The 15,772-nt window shown below is 49.4% G+C and overlaps 7 protein-coding genes across 7 annotated transcripts; 1 reads left to right on the top strand and 6 right to left on the bottom strand.

The window, feature by feature from the left end:
• Positions 1–592: 592 nt before the first annotated feature.
• Positions 593–2,177, bottom strand: C8Q69DRAFT_457893 (hypothetical protein). Its single transcript, XM_028629945.1, has 2 exons — positions 1,394–2,177; positions 593–1,280 (listed from the first exon to the last, which is right to left on the bottom strand). Exons 1-2 carry the CDS (start codon positions 1,787–1,789, stop codon positions 897–899), a joined length of 780 nt encoding a protein of 259 aa, XP_028487785.1. The 5' UTR covers positions 1,790–2,177; the 3' UTR covers positions 593–896.
• Positions 2,178–2,543: 366 nt separating this feature from the next.
• Positions 2,544–3,753, bottom strand: C8Q69DRAFT_485310 (putative mitochondrial phosphate transporter Pic2; the record flags this gene model as incomplete). The annotated part of the gene is made up of 4 exons (XM_028631820.1): positions 2,544–2,595; positions 2,650–2,773; positions 2,852–3,502; positions 3,660–3,753. 4 exons carry the CDS (start codon positions 3,751–3,753, stop codon positions 2,544–2,546), a joined length of 921 nt encoding a protein of 306 aa, XP_028487786.1.
• Positions 3,754–4,825: 1,072 nt separating this feature from the next.
• On the bottom strand, positions 4,826–7,013 carry C8Q69DRAFT_161059 (Zn(II)2Cys6 transcription factor). The gene is made up of 4 exons (XM_028625666.1): positions 6,924–7,013; positions 6,677–6,869; positions 5,876–6,553; positions 4,826–5,813 (listed from the first exon to the last, which is right to left on the bottom strand). The coding sequence occupies exons 2-4, from the start codon at positions 6,734–6,736 to the stop codon at positions 5,025–5,027; spliced, it is 1,527 nt and encodes a 508-aa protein (XP_028487787.1). The 5' UTR covers positions 6,737–6,869; positions 6,924–7,013; the 3' UTR covers positions 4,826–5,024.
• Positions 7,014–7,573: 560 nt separating this feature from the next.
• C8Q69DRAFT_485311 (F-box and WD repeat-containing protein) lies at positions 7,574–9,813 on the bottom strand (the record flags this gene model as incomplete). Its single annotated transcript, XM_028631821.1, has 4 exons — positions 7,574–7,780; positions 7,850–8,561; positions 8,635–9,275; positions 9,343–9,813. The coding sequence occupies 4 exons, from the start codon at positions 9,811–9,813 to the stop codon at positions 7,574–7,576; spliced, it is 2,031 nt and encodes a 676-aa protein (XP_028487788.1).
• A 191-nt stretch (positions 9,814–10,004) lies between these two features.
• Positions 10,005–10,658, bottom strand: C8Q69DRAFT_504791 (hypothetical protein; the record flags this gene model as incomplete). The annotated part of the gene is made up of 1 exon (XM_028632632.1): positions 10,005–10,658. The coding sequence occupies one exon, from the start codon at positions 10,656–10,658 to the stop codon at positions 10,005–10,007; it is 654 nt and encodes a 217-aa protein (XP_028487789.1).
• Positions 10,659–11,147: 489 nt separating this feature from the next.
• C8Q69DRAFT_161035 (zinc-regulated zinc transporter protein) lies at positions 11,148–12,914 on the bottom strand. Its single transcript, XM_028625665.1, has 3 exons — positions 12,463–12,914; positions 11,394–12,392; positions 11,148–11,336 (listed from the first exon to the last, which is right to left on the bottom strand). Exons 1-3 carry the CDS (start codon positions 12,510–12,512, stop codon positions 11,153–11,155), a joined length of 1,233 nt encoding a protein of 410 aa, XP_028487790.1. The 5' UTR covers positions 12,513–12,914; the 3' UTR covers positions 11,148–11,152.
• A 351-nt stretch (positions 12,915–13,265) lies between these two features.
• On the top strand, positions 13,266–15,356 carry C8Q69DRAFT_525759 (histone acetyltransferase type B catalytic subunit). Its single transcript, XM_028633615.1, has 4 exons — positions 13,266–13,374; positions 13,450–13,725; positions 13,802–14,066; positions 14,128–15,356. The coding sequence occupies exons 1-4, from the start codon at positions 13,359–13,361 to the stop codon at positions 15,083–15,085; spliced, it is 1,515 nt and encodes a 504-aa protein (XP_028487791.1). The 5' UTR covers positions 13,266–13,358; the 3' UTR covers positions 15,086–15,356.
• Positions 15,357–15,772: the final 416 nt, after the last annotated feature.

Consider the following 15,772-nt stretch of genomic DNA (forward strand, 5'->3'; position numbering starts at 1 on the left):
ATTGTCATTCGACATCAGCACCAAGATTATCATAGTTGTCATCTTCGCATCTAGCACTCTCGCAGGCCGAAAAGACCAATTTGCATTATTGTTCTGCCAATGAGATGACGAGTCGAACCTACTTTCAAGTTTACACCCTCCAACCAACCATGCGCCATGTGCATCATACCGCCCGTCAGAAAATTTGAACAGGAAGTAAAAGCGGAGTAGATGGGAACCAAAAGAAAATGTTAATATAATCTATCATCTCCGTTATTTTCAATGTTTCATGATCATACTCAGTATTGTAAAAGGCCTTCCTCGGAAATATATAAAACTTGAAAAAAACGAACCACATCCTATACAACTTACGACTAATCGACCTACGCATGCATTATTCTCCCTAATATCTTATATTCGATTGATACCTCATGCAAAAGAGTAAATAGAGAAAAAGAAAAAAAAGTAACATGACAAAAAGTCATGCTCGTTGATACGTTTATGTCTAAACCCCCGGTCTCCCTCATAGTTCTAGTTCCGTCTACCCACTAGATAGTTACTCAACCAATCTACACTAGACTCCAGATATACTCTTATCAAGAGACAATTAATTCCGAATATTTCAAAGAAATAGATGTATAACTTTTTTCGTTTTATATTTGCTCCCCTTTCCTTTCACTAGCTTTCAAGTCTTTTCTCAACAAGACAAACAATGTGATATAGCTCCATTTCCATTGCTATAATAGTAGGAAGAAAGAAAAAATGCCGATAGAGAAAAAATTCTCGAGGGAAAAAGAAAAATACAAAAAAATAGAAATTATTCTTGATTTACCACCTCCCGCGCCAGGATAAAGAGATAAAACAAAAAAGAAAGGCAAACAGAAAACGGTAAGAAATACAAGGCAAATTTTTTTCATCTAGCCTTCATTCGGTTCTTCCTTCGTATCCACGTCCATAGCTACCGAAGACCCAGGATGGGGTGGTGGTGCTGTGTTCGCAGAATCTGCTGGTGCAGGGGTCGTCTCCGTTCCATTACTCGTGTTATTATCATTATGGGCAGCAGCTTGGATAGCAGAACCGTTACTGCCAGTGCGTACGCGGAATGAAGACGTCAGTTCCTCCTGAGAAGGGGCGGGCGCGAGAGCAGGAAGGGAAGAATCGGCCGTTCCTGAAGCGGCGCCGGATGCCAATTCTGTATTGATGTTGTTATTATTGTGTGTTGTAGGCTCATCGCCTTCGGCATCGAGGCCGGTGGCATTGGACTTTCGCGAGCGTTTGATTCGCAGCGGCCGTTCTTGAGGCTAGTCTCAGGCGTTAGAAACGTAGCTTGGTAAAGGCTTTTATTTTTATATAGACACGAGATCAACACAGAGACGATAAGGAAATAAAAAAAAAACTTGAGAGAAATGCTCACCGTCGGGGGCTGTTCGTCTGAACTTCCTTCCGTCTCATCTTCTATATACCCACTGGCCGTTCCGTTCTCACCTCCTCCGGCGATATTCGACACTGCGCCATTCAGAGCTGCTGCGTTCGACATCAATGCGGCCGCGCGAGCGCGGAGCTCCGGGCTGACTCCTGCGTGGGCTTCGTCTTGCATGCCGGTGACCTTGGCCAGGCGCTCAAGCAGGATGCAGGACTCGAGGCGCATTTTCTGGACGTACTTCAGACCGCGCTGGTTGCGGATGCGCATCAGTTCATTTTCGGCTTCGATCTCGTTCAGGCGCTTCTTGAGCGCGATGCATTTGCGCTTGTACGCAGCTTCGACGCTGGGAGGGTTCGGCGGCGGAACGCCGGTCGTGCTGGATTCCATGGCGGCCAGGTTGAAGGTTGAGGGGGTGAGTCGAGGTAGATGTGTGATAGTCGAGAAGATAGGAAAACGGGAGGGGAAGATCGAGTTGCCCTGATATGGAAAGATTGGGTATAGTGAAGTGTTATTGCGCTTCGAATCCTCGAGTCTGCGGAAGGACAACGCTCTCCGGAGGACAGATCGAGTTGCACATGCAGGTGGAACAAAGGGCGAGATTTAGGTCAAGTAGTAGATGCGATGGTCTGTTCTGCCCGTGGACTGATCGAGGACTGAAGTTGTAGAGACGAGGTTTGCAGTGAAGGTGGGTGGAAAATTGCGGCCCCCCTGCGAAGAAGCCGAGAGCTTACCAGGTGAGCAGTGAAGCCTCGACGCGAGATCTCCAGCTTGCGAACCCGTTCTGCCGGGTGGTTGCGGCCTGGAGCCAGGGCGGTGAGTCTGTTCTCTACGAGTCAAATATCATTATCGACGTTTGTTTCCTCTTTCTCTTTTACCATGTAAATCTCTTACTTTTCATCTGAATCTTTTTTCATCAAATAATTCTCGATAGTTATTCTAATCAATGACTCTTGGTCTCCATGCACCGCAAAAAAGACAAGCACCATTGGGCCGCTGAAGACAACCAAGGAACAGGAATGGTAACTATGAGCAAGATTGTCTACCAAACAGGAGCTAAAAAGACCAGAACATAATGCATGCTATCAAAAATTCCTCCTCATCATGAATGATCTCGTGGGTTCCAATGACATCGATCTTGTCTCTAGTGACCTCCGGTAGTAGGAAGCCCCAGGAACACCTTGAAGGAGTCATAACTGCAAGGAATTAGCACTACTATCCGCAGTCCTAACGGAGTAGATTGGACTTACATCAACCACTGGAAGCCGGTCAGAGTTCCCAGCATAACAATACGGACGGGCAGACCGTTCCACAGCCCAGCAAAGCCGATCTTGCTGTAGATCCTCGACACGGCGGTACCGGCGGATTCGCCAGCTGAGAGATGATCGTTAGCAACTCTTTTTCTCTCTCTCCATTTCGCATACATAAATTGATTCATGAGAGAGGACTTACGTTGGCGGTCCGCGTTCAGCTTGCTGACCATCACATCGGCAGGATGACTGACAATGGCGCACAGGATACCAGCAATGTAACCGCCCAGGAAGCTGACACCGGTCTGCTGCACCGTGCTGTAGCTCTCCTTCGGCTTACCCAGAAACTTGTAGATCTGCTTGACGGTCTCTTCGAAACTGGCGAACTTGGTCATCGTGTAGGGGATCTGGCGACCCCAGAGCGGGTACAGCCCCTTGTACAGACCGGAGACGCCCTCCTTGGCCACGATCTTGCTCCATCCCTCGCGCAGACTATGCGCATACGGTGGCAGTGTCGTCTGCATACGGACCTTGATCGCCTCCCAGGGACAAAGCGCCAAATCCGCCAGAAACTCGGCCGAGGCACTGGCGCCCAGGTAGACCAGAGTGCGGTTCGAGTTGGGGAACAGCTTGTCGCCGTACCAGTACTTGAAAACCTCGTAGAAGCCATACTTGCCAGCACCCTGGAAGGAGTAGCCGACGAAAGTTGGGCTCCATCCAAAGAAAACGCCTCGGAGGCCATCTCCCGCGAAGATCTTGCGCCATGCGCTCAAATTGGACTTGTAGATGTTAGGGTCGACTTGACGACGGCATTTGACCAGATCAAGAGGCGTGACGGCGGTATGAGTCGGGCCTGCGTGGTCAGCAGGGCGCTCTCTCAAATTTGAAACAAATAGCGACTTTATTATCGTAACTTACCACAAGCTATTCAATACCGATAAAAAACAAACACGGAACCATTAGCCAATTGTTCGCATCATCGATAATAATAATAATCCCTCACAACATACCAATAATTCCTCCCAACGCACAGCTGAGGAAATACTTGCTCGAGTACGGCTCGATCTTCCCGAGGGGAGGCTTGCGGTCCAATGCTGTAGCCATGTCGTCCGGCTTTTTCCTTTCGTGGCCAGTGTTCTATAAATATATTGTTTCGTAGATAGTTTCCAGTATTTCCAGAATCGCTCTCTTCTGCGTATACACTTCTAGCTTGCAACGATCCGCAATTTCTGCAATATGGCGTCAATTGCTAGCCTCGCAGTATCGGAAGAGGCGTCATACGATAACGGCGATAAGGAGATCGCGCGCGCGAGAGAGACAGAGAGGGGAAGGGGAGCAGACAGAGAGAAACAGAAAGACAAAGAAAGAAAAAAGTCTCACGAGCAGCAATGACAGAAAGCGATTATAATGCACTGTGATACTCTATTCCGGAAAGCCGGTAGCTCCTCTAGTTAAATAAATTAATAACAGCCCGGAAAGGGGAGCAAGCAAGCCACCCTTCGACGTCAGAGGGACTAAGTACCTAACTACCTAAGGTAACTTAATTAACTTCAGTAGATAGCGAAACCTGGCCGAGGGCGCGTGGAATAATATGCCCAGAGCAGTTTAGTACAGTGGCTCAGTTACCTAGTTACCCTTGCTTCTCTCTCTCTTATCGTATTAATTATTATTATTAGACCAAGCTCTTAATGTCCAGTTCGATCAGGATGTAATAATAATAATATTGCATCCTATCCTGTAGTCTAGAGTTAACCGGATTGTTCCGCTTGCGACCGCCGATGACGTATACACCCGGCTGGCACGGGTTCCGTTTGCATTGGAATGCAAGCAATTATTTATTATTTATTGAACTGATGAACTGATCAATAACACACGATAGAGTAGAAGCACTCTCTGCGGATGACCAAGGCATATATGTATATACTATACATGCTTCGTCTGACTGATCTGGCCTCATTTCGGCCATGGACAAGCTCATCTCGTCGGTTATATCTTGTCTCCATTCTCGATCGATCGGCGACGCTATCTAATCAGCCAGGACCCACTGGCGCTGTTCGGATAAGATAGCAGTGTATTTGAGACACTCGAGAGGCTCGATGCAAGATACTACTGTAATCACTCTGTACGTAGCGAGAACCTTGTATATCTCATCATATTAGATACTCGATTGAGTTCCGTTGGTCAGGATCTCGTCTAGCTGCGCTTTTGATTTATAGATGTTTCCATAGTGTACATACATGTTTATTGTTACATGACTTCCTTCACTGAATCTGCGCTACGATGGATGCACAGGGATCATATCTTGAAAGTCTTCCCGAAAAAATAGGTCCCCAAACAAAAACACAAAAACAAGAACAAAAAACAGAATATTAGTTTTATCGCAAGAAAGGAACCTGATAAGCTTGGGCTCCCGCAGCGGCCATTGCAGATGCCAGCTTGATGCCGAACATAGACCCCAGCCGGCTCAAAGCTGTCCTGGCCTGATTGATTTGCTCTGGAGTCGCCTCGACGCAGCAAATGATGAACCATAATGGCCACAGCAGTTCATACGCCTCTGCAGCGCGGAGCCGGGGATGGCGAGACTCGGGCTCCTGGGTCGATATCGTGACGGGGTTGCCAAGGCTATCGACGTCCCCCAGACAAAACAGTATGCTCCTGCATGTATCAGAGATCATCTGCTCAATGATGCGCACTGGAGGAATCTCAATGAGGCTTTCAAGATCGGTGAGGATACGTTGGTCACAGACCCTTCGTGACACTTTACTGGTCGTAATGTCAAGGAGGGTGCCTTGGAGGATGATGCGTATACAACGATAAAGGTTCCAAAAGCTCGCGATGGATATGTCCTGATACGTAAGAAGAAATCCCCCCGACTTTGATTGAACGAGACGCGGTAGCCACGTTTCTGGAGCAGCCTCGTGCCACCGGCTCAGCTCCAGATCGAGCTGAACACCGGTCTCGGTCCACGATCGTAAGTTTGTTTCGGTGAGAATATCTGAAATCCCCTCTTTCGTCGTCAATGCCCGGCGGATATCCTGAGCGAATAAACTGACTCTCGTGGTCATACGCATGAGACCCTGCAACCCATCCGAACGATCGAGGACCTCTAGCAGCCAGGTTAGGTCGAACCCTGGTAGCCCGCTCATGTTCAGCATGTCAGTTTGCTAGGTTTGAGTCAGCCATATGTTGTCAGGAGTGACGGCTATATGAGGCACACTGTACATACTACTTGCCTGAATGCATAGCTCAACAGAGAACGACCGCGCCCAGCTCTCAGCTGGCCTTCGCCACGGAGCTTCATGAGTAGATGGAGTCCAACACCATGTGAACTGGCCAGATGTGATCGCTCGCCATTGATGTCTTCGAAAAGAGAAAGTAGCACCACCGCAGCAAGAGTCTCATCCCTCACAGCAGTGCTCGGCGAACGAAGAGCCGCATTGACAGACCGCAATGCACTGCCATGGACTTGTCTCGCTTTAACCACAAGGGGCGGTATTTTCATTCTGTTTGCCAAAGAGCTGAGTGCCGTAGCCTCCACAGCCCAACGGAGAGATGAACAAGCGCGATCGATGTCCGCATTCTGTTTAGATAGGGCATAAAGTCCTGGAAGGAACCCGAGATGATGGAAGTGCTGTCCAGGATCGGATATGACGGTGTATTGATCAAAGAAATGACAAAGTGCCCGCTCTTCCCATGTCGAATCTGCCAGATGCGTGGGGACGGTCCCGATTGTAGGCACATCTTCGCCTCGAGACCTTTGAGTCGGGCGTGTCGGATTTCTTCGTTTAATCACCGACTGTCTGGCTTTATTGGTTTCATTACGGATAACAAACGCTTCCCGGTAACCAGGACACTGGGCTCCATGCACGGCGCAGTTGCGGCACGTTGGCCTGGCCTCATCACACTATAACCGACAATCAGTCTCACAGGAATGACTCTTCGGGAAGACTCAAGAGGACCAACTGTGCCAAGCTACGCCATTGCGGTACGTATGCAAAGGACAAGCTGCTTAAATCCTCCCACATACCTTGATTTTCCGCCTTCGACATAAGTGGCAGCCGGTGCTTGGTCTTCCCCCGTATACCATGACTACAAATGAATGGGAAGAAGCTGATCAATACCCCTCGAGATTGGATGGGTTTCGCTGCGTCAATTCATAAGTTATTCCATGCATGCCGCTGGGAAGGTTTGCCCATATGATTTGAATCCAAGAGGCTAGACTGCTTGGGTCAGATATGCCGAAAAGTGTACCACAAGACACAAAAGCACCGAACCATAAGTAGGGTTTGGGTGAACCAATGGATGCCTTTACTATGGACCGTCTCCAAGGGTCAGGTCATCCCTGGCTCAGGATATATACCTGCACAGAAATGATGTAGTTATCCCGGCGACATCTGCCATCTGCTTAGTCATCGACTGAGAAAGGAAACTCTCGGCCGCGGCTTTGGATGTGATTAAAACAGTTTCTCCTTGAGGGAATGAGCTAGAATAATGCCAAACGAACTCTTCGTATAACGTCAGCGTGAAAGGCACGCTATGCAACTAGATCATATTTCGCTTTTGAAAGTCCAAGAAGATCTGGTAATTTATGCTTTGCTTTCACATGGCGGGTATCATCGGACCCCTGAAACGCGAGTCTCAAGAGACAAGAGGGTCGGTCGCCAAATACATTCACAGCCTAACTCCAGAACTCGTGATATCAACAACAAAAAATGACAGGATAGTAGCTCATCCAAACAGCTCAAATATGCAAGTATGGCGGTATAAAGATGCCCAGAGTATATAGAATCCCAGAGGCTTTCCAACAAGCCATGCTAACTCCCATCTATGACTCCTGTTTATATTCGGGACACAGCAGACAGACACTGAATCGGAACCGGTAGTAGACTGTATCCACGAAGTCCAGTTGTCCTATTATGCGCCCTCAAGAAGCATCCGGCATTGGCTGGTCGTCGTCACTGGCCAAGGATATTGCCGGAGGAGGATCAGAGAAGGGGGCTCTGTGTCTACTGACGTCTGAAGAGCTGCCACGCTTCTGCCGGGTCGGGCCTAACCCGGGAGTACTCGATGCACTCTCAAGGGCCACTGAATCACCGTATACCTCTTCAGGTGGAGGGGCGAAAGACCAAACCTAAGAACGGTTCATCGTCAGCACACTAGTCCACAAAAGAATGACGAGAAATCCTGAAAGAGAACTGACCTCCATCACAGTGCGACCGGCTCGGCTCGCCATAATTACCGCTTTCTCATCTTCAAAAGCCACCCTCCAGACGGCCTCTGCAGGGGACGACAGCTCTCGCAGTTGCTGGCCCGTTTCGAGACTCCAAACCTTTACGCGGCCATCGCTACCGCCGCTCATAATTCGAGTACTATCAAACTGCAGGCTGGTAACGCTATTGTCATGGGCTGCTAACCGGTGGATAGGTGCCATCCTTGTTAGAGACCAGACTCGGACTGATCCGTCTGAGCCACCGGTAACAAGCGTATCTCCCCGCATCTGCAATTGACCCACAAGGGATGTGTGACCTTGCAGAATCGCATGGCACTGGCCGGTATGAGGATCCCATATCCGAACGCTCGTGTCGAGACTGCCCGTGGCGATCCTCTTGCCATCAAAGGCAATTGCATAGATCTGGCTAAAATGGCCAGAGAGTGTCCGCAAACATCGGCCCTCCGAAATACTCCATATGCGTGCGGTCGTGTCGTAGCTACCAGAAACAACAAGATCACCATGGATACCGAGACATCTGACACTTGCTTGATGTCCGACCAGAACATTCCTACACATCCCGGTCGCGAGGTCCCATATCCGCAGCGTGGTATCTCTGGATCCTGAGATAGCAGTGTTCGCATCAGACATCTTTAGACAGCGCACAGTAGATGTATGACCTCGCAGCAAGTGGATACCAGCACTAGAGGGAAAGAAAGACGGATCAGTTCATGTAAGTAACCTTGGGGCTTGTGAGCTCCATCGAAAGTACTCACCCAGTGGCCATGTTCCAAACTCGCACTTCACGGTCACACCCTCCGCTGACGAGGATGTCATCCCACGGGACCATGGCCCATACACCCATAACATGTCCCTGGAGTGTTTTTTGGTTATCTCCATTCGTATCATAAACGTGGATCTTTGCATTGTCCAACGCAACCACAATATACTTAGGTGTCAGATGTAAGCTGGTGACAACCCCCTGATCGGGAGTGATATGCCTTTGCGTACATCGCCCACCCTTGTTCCAGGCTGACTCGACCATATATTTTTGCTTAAAATGAGCCCTGTAAGAGGACGGCTTGGCTCGTCGCTTCCGGCTCGGTGTGATCGACCAGGGGTTATCGGAAGCCGAGCTGCCAAAAAGATCGGGAACACTGTCAGCAGCACGCAGACCACTAATGTTCGATCTCCTCTGCGACCGGCCAAAGGACGTAGGGGCAACCACGGCTGACGAAGGCTGGTTGTGGAAAGGATCGATGAATTCTCTCTCATCCTCTGAACCTCTCCTGTATGCGTACGCATGCTTCTCACATAAGTTCTTCCATGTCATATCATCGTTCAGAAGCTCGTTCCATCGCCTCGATACTTGCGATGCTCTCGCCAGCGTCTTCGGGTCGTCTATGAAAGATAGAACCTAAAAGGAGAGCCAGGTCAGCTCCGTTTCTCCCCAACTGACAGGTTCAAATGGACTAGTTCCTTACCCTTAGACATAACTCGTTGGGGAAAGCCTGAAAAGGGTCCTTCCTTAGGCGTGGGCTTACGAAGCTGGAGACAAAGCTGAGTTGCTGGTTATCGCATAGATTCAGGATGCCTGCCAAGAACTTCTGCCTCTGTACGCTCCCCAACGAGCTGAAATGTATTCTGGCGTTCAAGAGAAACGCATCTTCTTCTTCCTCGGCAGACTGCTGCCAACTGGGAGGTCTCTGATGTGGTGTTGGGCTAGGGGCGGGTGTCGGAGGTGATGTCGGTGCTGACGGTAGGAGATTCGGGGGTAAGGGAGAGATCGGTTTATTGGGAGTCGGCAGAGGCCTCGGGTGCGAGTGGGAGAAACTGGAGAGCATGTTCCTGCCACCTGACGCTCGAGACTGGATGGAAGAAAGCGGTTCCGGTATACTGCGAGGACGTGGGTGGCCGTCTCCAGTGTTCAACAAAGACGCTCGCCGCTCGCTCATGGAGCGCGGCGGCGTGCACCTTGTAGTCATGGACAAAGAGTCTTTATAACGTATCCAGACCTCCTAAGAGGCTTATATGAAGCGAGAACAGCGGACCAAGCCCATAAGCGAATGCCAGAGTGAGCTCCAAAGAGGCGAAGGCCGTTTCGGAATGTAAGTAACTAGGTACTCGGCTCAGGCGCTTAGGTCACCTAGGGGATCAAGACAGGCGGACTGCAAGCATCCGCCGGGGTGAATCGGGGTCGTAAAGGGGCACGTTGGTCAGCTCTGCCCACGGACTCGTCAGGGGTGGTCAAGATACTGCTGAATGATTCTTCTCTGTCTCCAAAAAAAGCGGACGTAGATAAAGATGAAGACTGAAGTTCGACTCGGCCATGCGACGTCGGGATGGGGTCAGGTGCGGTCACTAACTGCGCCAAGCACCCCAAGCACAGCGTCGGTTGGATGCGACAATCACGTCGCAGAGACCGAGAGCGATCTAAGACAGCAACAATAAAATTGCACGGAGAAATGGCCACGAGGGACTCGGACACGATCCTGTCATGATGGTTCCACCTGCAACACAGGGAGAATGCAGAGGCGTTACTGCTGAAGAATCGTGCGGCCGGCGAGACGCGAGGGGCCTCGTAGGGATCGTGGCGACTGTTCTTGCTCCACGCCTTACCCTTGAAACGGACACAGACCAACAGGATAGAGGGAGCAGGATCTAGGCCGCCTCGAACGATGACAGCACGCTCACTGGACAGATCACCGGCTCTTTCGTGGCCATGATCACTCCTGAGGTTCAGCATCGCGACGCATGGCGATGCGATGGAGGTTGTCCGATGATGCCGTTTCCCAGTCATATCTGGCGTTGAGATGAGGCTCCTTCAGACGTAACTAAAGCTTATATACAGTTCTCCCAAGTCCTTGGGTGAGATGCGCGGTACAAGGCTTCGAACCGTGGCACCAGTGGTAGGCTGCGAGGGGTGGTCCGGCAAGAATGATCGTTCCCTCGAGCTTCATGAAGAGGAATATCACCGGAAATAATGTACAGGCAATACCAGTTGGAAACTGGGCTGGAAACACATTCTGTATCTCGTCCGGTACAAGAACTCACGCCATACATTAAGTAGATAGTCTATAACATCGAAACGACATGACACCCAGTATCCTAGAATAAGAATTTACAGAATGTACGCCAATCTCCCCGCTCATTTTCACACACCAGCGCGCAGCATAGCAGAGGGAGGATTCCACCGCGGGCATCCCTCTTTTTATATCGAAGAGATCAAACTGGATAGAAGTCCACTTAATGGTGTATTATATCCGTCCAAACAAAATGGCTAGCACCTCCACATCAATGAGCATGACCGATCTGTAAGAACAGGGGTAGGATCATTCCGATGACCGAGGCGATCAAGTCCCTCATCGACTTAGACGCTCGTTGTTGGTTGTCTCTTCCGTCGCCGTACCCGTTGATATTTATATCAGTCGACGCCGAATTCGCGCCAGTTTCTTGCATAGTATGCATGGCAACATATCTGGAACCCTCAGTCAATATCCAACACAAATCCAAAGCGCAAAAATGCAATACTTACAGGAAAGTGCCTGCGGAGAACAACAGAAGCATGCCCGTCCGCCAACGAGTCCCAGCTTCGTCGCCGCTCAGTCCAGAGCCCAATGTTTGCACGAAAAGAAAAGTTGCCAACGCACCCACCGGAGCTGCCAAGCTGAAGACGAGCAGATGAGCTCTAGCCGCACGACTCGACAGCCCTTGTTTGAGTAGAACAGACGTGAGTCCGAAAGAGGCGGGGGCCTTGTGGACCATTATAGCAAGGAAAATAATGAAGCTTAAGCCCGTGTCGGAACTGGATGCTCCCAGCGCGATCCCGTCCGCGGCAGCATGGATTACAAGGCCCGTCGTAGTTGCAAAGCTGTGGCTGGCTCTTGAGCTGGTCCCGGATTCCTGCATACCCTCCCGAGAAGGAGAAGAATTGCGACGCAGCCCTGAGCCTAAGTTATCCAGAGAAATATGGTATGGGGTTCTCTGCTGCTTCGAGGAGAATGACGCCAGCTCCGGAAGCTTGTCGATGAGGTACATGAGGATGAACCCGCTAATCAGTGCGATCCCTATCCAGGCGTGCGCGGAGCTATCATCCTCGTGCTCATCACTCTTCTCGCTATCATGGTTATCATCTTCAGGCTCATCCTTGGGGTAGGCACCTCGTCTCTCCTTAGCTGCCTGTTCGTCCGGCTGTACTGCGTGGAGCTTATCCGTCAAAGGGATCCATGCGCTTTCCGGCTGCGCTGCCCTCGGAAAGACAGCCCCATGAGAGACTGTTGGAACTTCATTCGATGGGATTATAGAAGCGAGTACTGGAGCAGGACCGCTGTGCTGCCAATTGACGTCCACCGATCGAGTTACTGTACTTTTCGCTTTGTGGGAGGTGCCTGCACTGTAGAGTGTTTCGACTCCTTCTGGTATGATAACAATCAGAGACGTCCCGACTAGGACTCCCATACCAACGGAGGAGATCAATCGCAATTGAGAGGGAGAAAGCGCGAAGGTCAGGGGTAGTGAGCCAACGACGAAGGAACTATGGCGACAGGCAGCTCTGTTAACAGAATTCTCCTCAATAAAGAAATGAAGATATCAATATTGCTCACGTAATCGCCATCACAATGCTCAACATGAGCAAAGTGAAAAGACCCTCCATGGTGGGCTTCTGTGTTCAATTCCCTGTCCAGGCCTTAGAGGGCTGCGAACATGGTGTCAACTCGGAGCATCTGTTTCCGCGTTGTGACACAAATTGCGCTCCGCACAACAGTTTCACCGAAGCCTAACAGCTAGATTTGATTAATATTCAAGGGATATGGAAGAGAAGCAAAGAGAAATTAAGGGATAGGCCAGGACGGGAACAGGTGTGCAACAAAATAGTAAGATCCCGGTGTCTCGCAAGGAGTGCTTAATTACGAAGTTGTCTCTATGCCCTTGTAGGACCCACGCGGATTCCCGCCAAGCCGTTGCCACAAACTCCCCGCCCAAGCTCAACTTCCCTAAGACTTCAGCCAACTGCACGTTTATATTGTATATATATCTTTCTCTCTCTCAAAATTGTTACGCTGCATACATAGCCATAACAGATAGATCGAGTAAAAGGCACTTCAGATTTTCAAAGAGCTATAGCCATCATTGACACCAGTACAGAATGTCCGCTGAGATCTGATATCATTCTGGACAAGTAGCTGTAGTAATGACTTAGAGAACAAAGGACATAGTTATAAAATACCCCCTTATAGTACTAGTTAGTTCAATGCAGAAAATAATAACTACTATGTACTATATATGGTAGGTAGATGGTTGAATGCTATCATATCATGTGATGGGGCGCGACCGCTAGCCCGAAGCGGTCATACTGAAGCAGCGCCAGTCGCGATCCCGACGCGCGCCTTGAGTATTATTGATGGAGCTTTGACAACTTGGACCGCGGGCGCATCTATTACCGCGACCAAAACTATCTACTTGGCCCTCTCAACTATTGCTCTTCAGACCAGCCAGAAACATGGCAGACAGTGACTGTAAGTATATAAGAAGCCAGTATATTGATCCCTTCACCAAAATCATCATGAGCTAATTGCGCTTGCTTTGCGCAGGGACTTGCGACGCCAATGATGCTGTTCACCTTACACTGGTGCAGCCTGGGGCTGAAAAGCCTCAGACCCTGTCGACATTTCACCCTCAATTCACATATCCAATTTTCGGTGATGAAGAGACTATATTCGGCTACAAAGGGTTGATCATACGCTTGCGCTTCGCGGCGCATGATCTGCGCCCCCATGTCCATATCTCGTATGATGAGAAGTTCAAAGCGGTCGCCGACGCAGCTCCAGTAGACCTTAACAAGACGTTGAAAGATTGGATCCCAGAATGTATGTGTCCCCCTTCAGTTGTTACGCCTTCCCCTCGTGCTGTGATTTGGAATTTCTGACGAGTTATGGCTTGCAGCTGCCTTCACGAGCCTCTCTGACTACGAAAAGGCTATCCAAAATGATGAGAATGCAAAAGACTTTATACCTCCAGGGAAGCTCGTTCACAGTTACATCACCAAGGGCAGGAACTACGAGATTTGGTCTGGATCGCTTGCGGATCCTGCCGTGCGCGCACTTCTCGCACGCGCGCAGGTCTTTGTATCCTTTTTCATCGAAGCAGGCACACCTCTTGAGCTAGACGACCCGGAATGGACTCTGGAAAGATGGACTGTTTATTTCATGTGAGTGTGTCGAGACATTGGTTTGTGCGAGCGAGTGGGCAGACTAACCCAATTGTCACAGATATGAGAAAGTCACTCCTCCAACACCTAGCGCCTCTCAGTACTCAGTAGTTGGATATGCGACTACGTATCGATGGTGGTTCTACAAGAGGGATCCTCTGGAGCAACCGACTACGAAGAATGATCCATTCCCTCTCCCCGAAGTCAGCGTCTCACAGTTGCCATCTCGACTACGGATTGCTCAATTCCTTATCCTTCCGCCTCATCAGTCATCCGGCCACGGAACTCATCTCTACACTACAATCCACAATGCGTGCTTCGACGATCCGACGGTGGAGGAGCTGACAGTGGAAGACCCGAACGAGGCTTTTGATGCACTTCGGGATACCGTTGACTACCACATCCTGCGTCCCGAATTCATCAAACATAAGGTCAACATCAACCCTAACCCATACGGACTCGAGAAAATCAAGAAACGACCCCGTATCGTTCCCACAGCTGCCATAATCCCCACCAAGCTTCTTCACGATATCCGTGCGTCGTACAAAATCGCCTCTACGCAGTTTGCCCACATCATGGAGATGTTCTTGCTCGGCCAGATTCCCATCAAGCACCGCACCGCCGGCGGCGCCAACATCACGCGCCTTCTAGTCAAGAAGCACAACGCAGAGGACGAGAATGACCGACGATACTACTGGTGGCGGATGCTGGTTAAACAGCGCCTGTACAAACGTTCCCGGGACGTGCTCATCCAACTCGACCTCAGCGACCGCATTCAGAAGCTCGAAGAAACCGTAACAAACGTCGAGGAGGGCTACGAAAGTCTCCTAAAGGCCTTTAACGCACGTGAGGAGAGCCTACAGGCACGAAAAGAGGAAGCGAAGGAATTGCTCGAAGCTAGAGAAGCTGCCGGTGAAGGTTCAGCCAACGGCAGTTCATCACGGTCGAAGCGCAAATACACCGTCATCGAAGACGAGGAAGATGATGATGAAGAGGGAGCAAAACGAGCTAAGGTGTAAGCTACATTGCATGCATGCTGATAATGAATCTTTTATTATTTATTTTCCCTTTCCCCTTCACATGGCTGTTTTAACTTAACTACCTCATATCACATTGTCTCTGGTTGAATGGAAAACGTTCATATTTCTATTCAGTATCGAAATGAATGGTCTTTCCTGAGTACTAGCAAGGCTCTTTTATACTTGGGCAATCATGATTCGAGAAATGAAGAGGAATCATTAACGATGTAGTAACCGTTCTTCTATTCAATCTAGACAGGATCGCATTATTTCCGGAAAAGGTAAGTATTCAATAGTAGGTAATTATTATCTATGTTAGATCCATAGTTATTAAGTAAAAAGTAAAAAGTAAAAGAAAAAAGTACGATCACTATTATGTGTCTGTGCATGTATCTGTCGGGTATGCCATAGCCCGCAAAATAACTTAACACTGTACCAAGATTGAGCTGCTCTAATACTTATTCCGCAGTAGCAGCATACATAATGAATAAGGTAAGGGAAACAAGGAATTAAAAAAAGAACATATTCTGACCAAGAATTGTCGGTAGATCCACCCTGTCCAAACCGATCTCCCGTGGATAGTGGAGAAATTTCGTATTCCCGCCGTCTCTTCGATATTACGCCTTTCCAGTTAACACCCAGTTGAAAAAAGAAACAAGTACTAGAAGGAGGGCGTGAAGAAAGTAG

Source organism: Paecilomyces variotii, assembly GCF_004022145.1.
Source record: "Paecilomyces variotii strain CBS 101075 chromosome Unknown C8Q69scaffold_2, whole genome shotgun sequence".
Taxonomy (NCBI): Eukaryota; Fungi; Ascomycota; class Eurotiomycetes; order Eurotiales; family Thermoascaceae; genus Paecilomyces; species Paecilomyces variotii.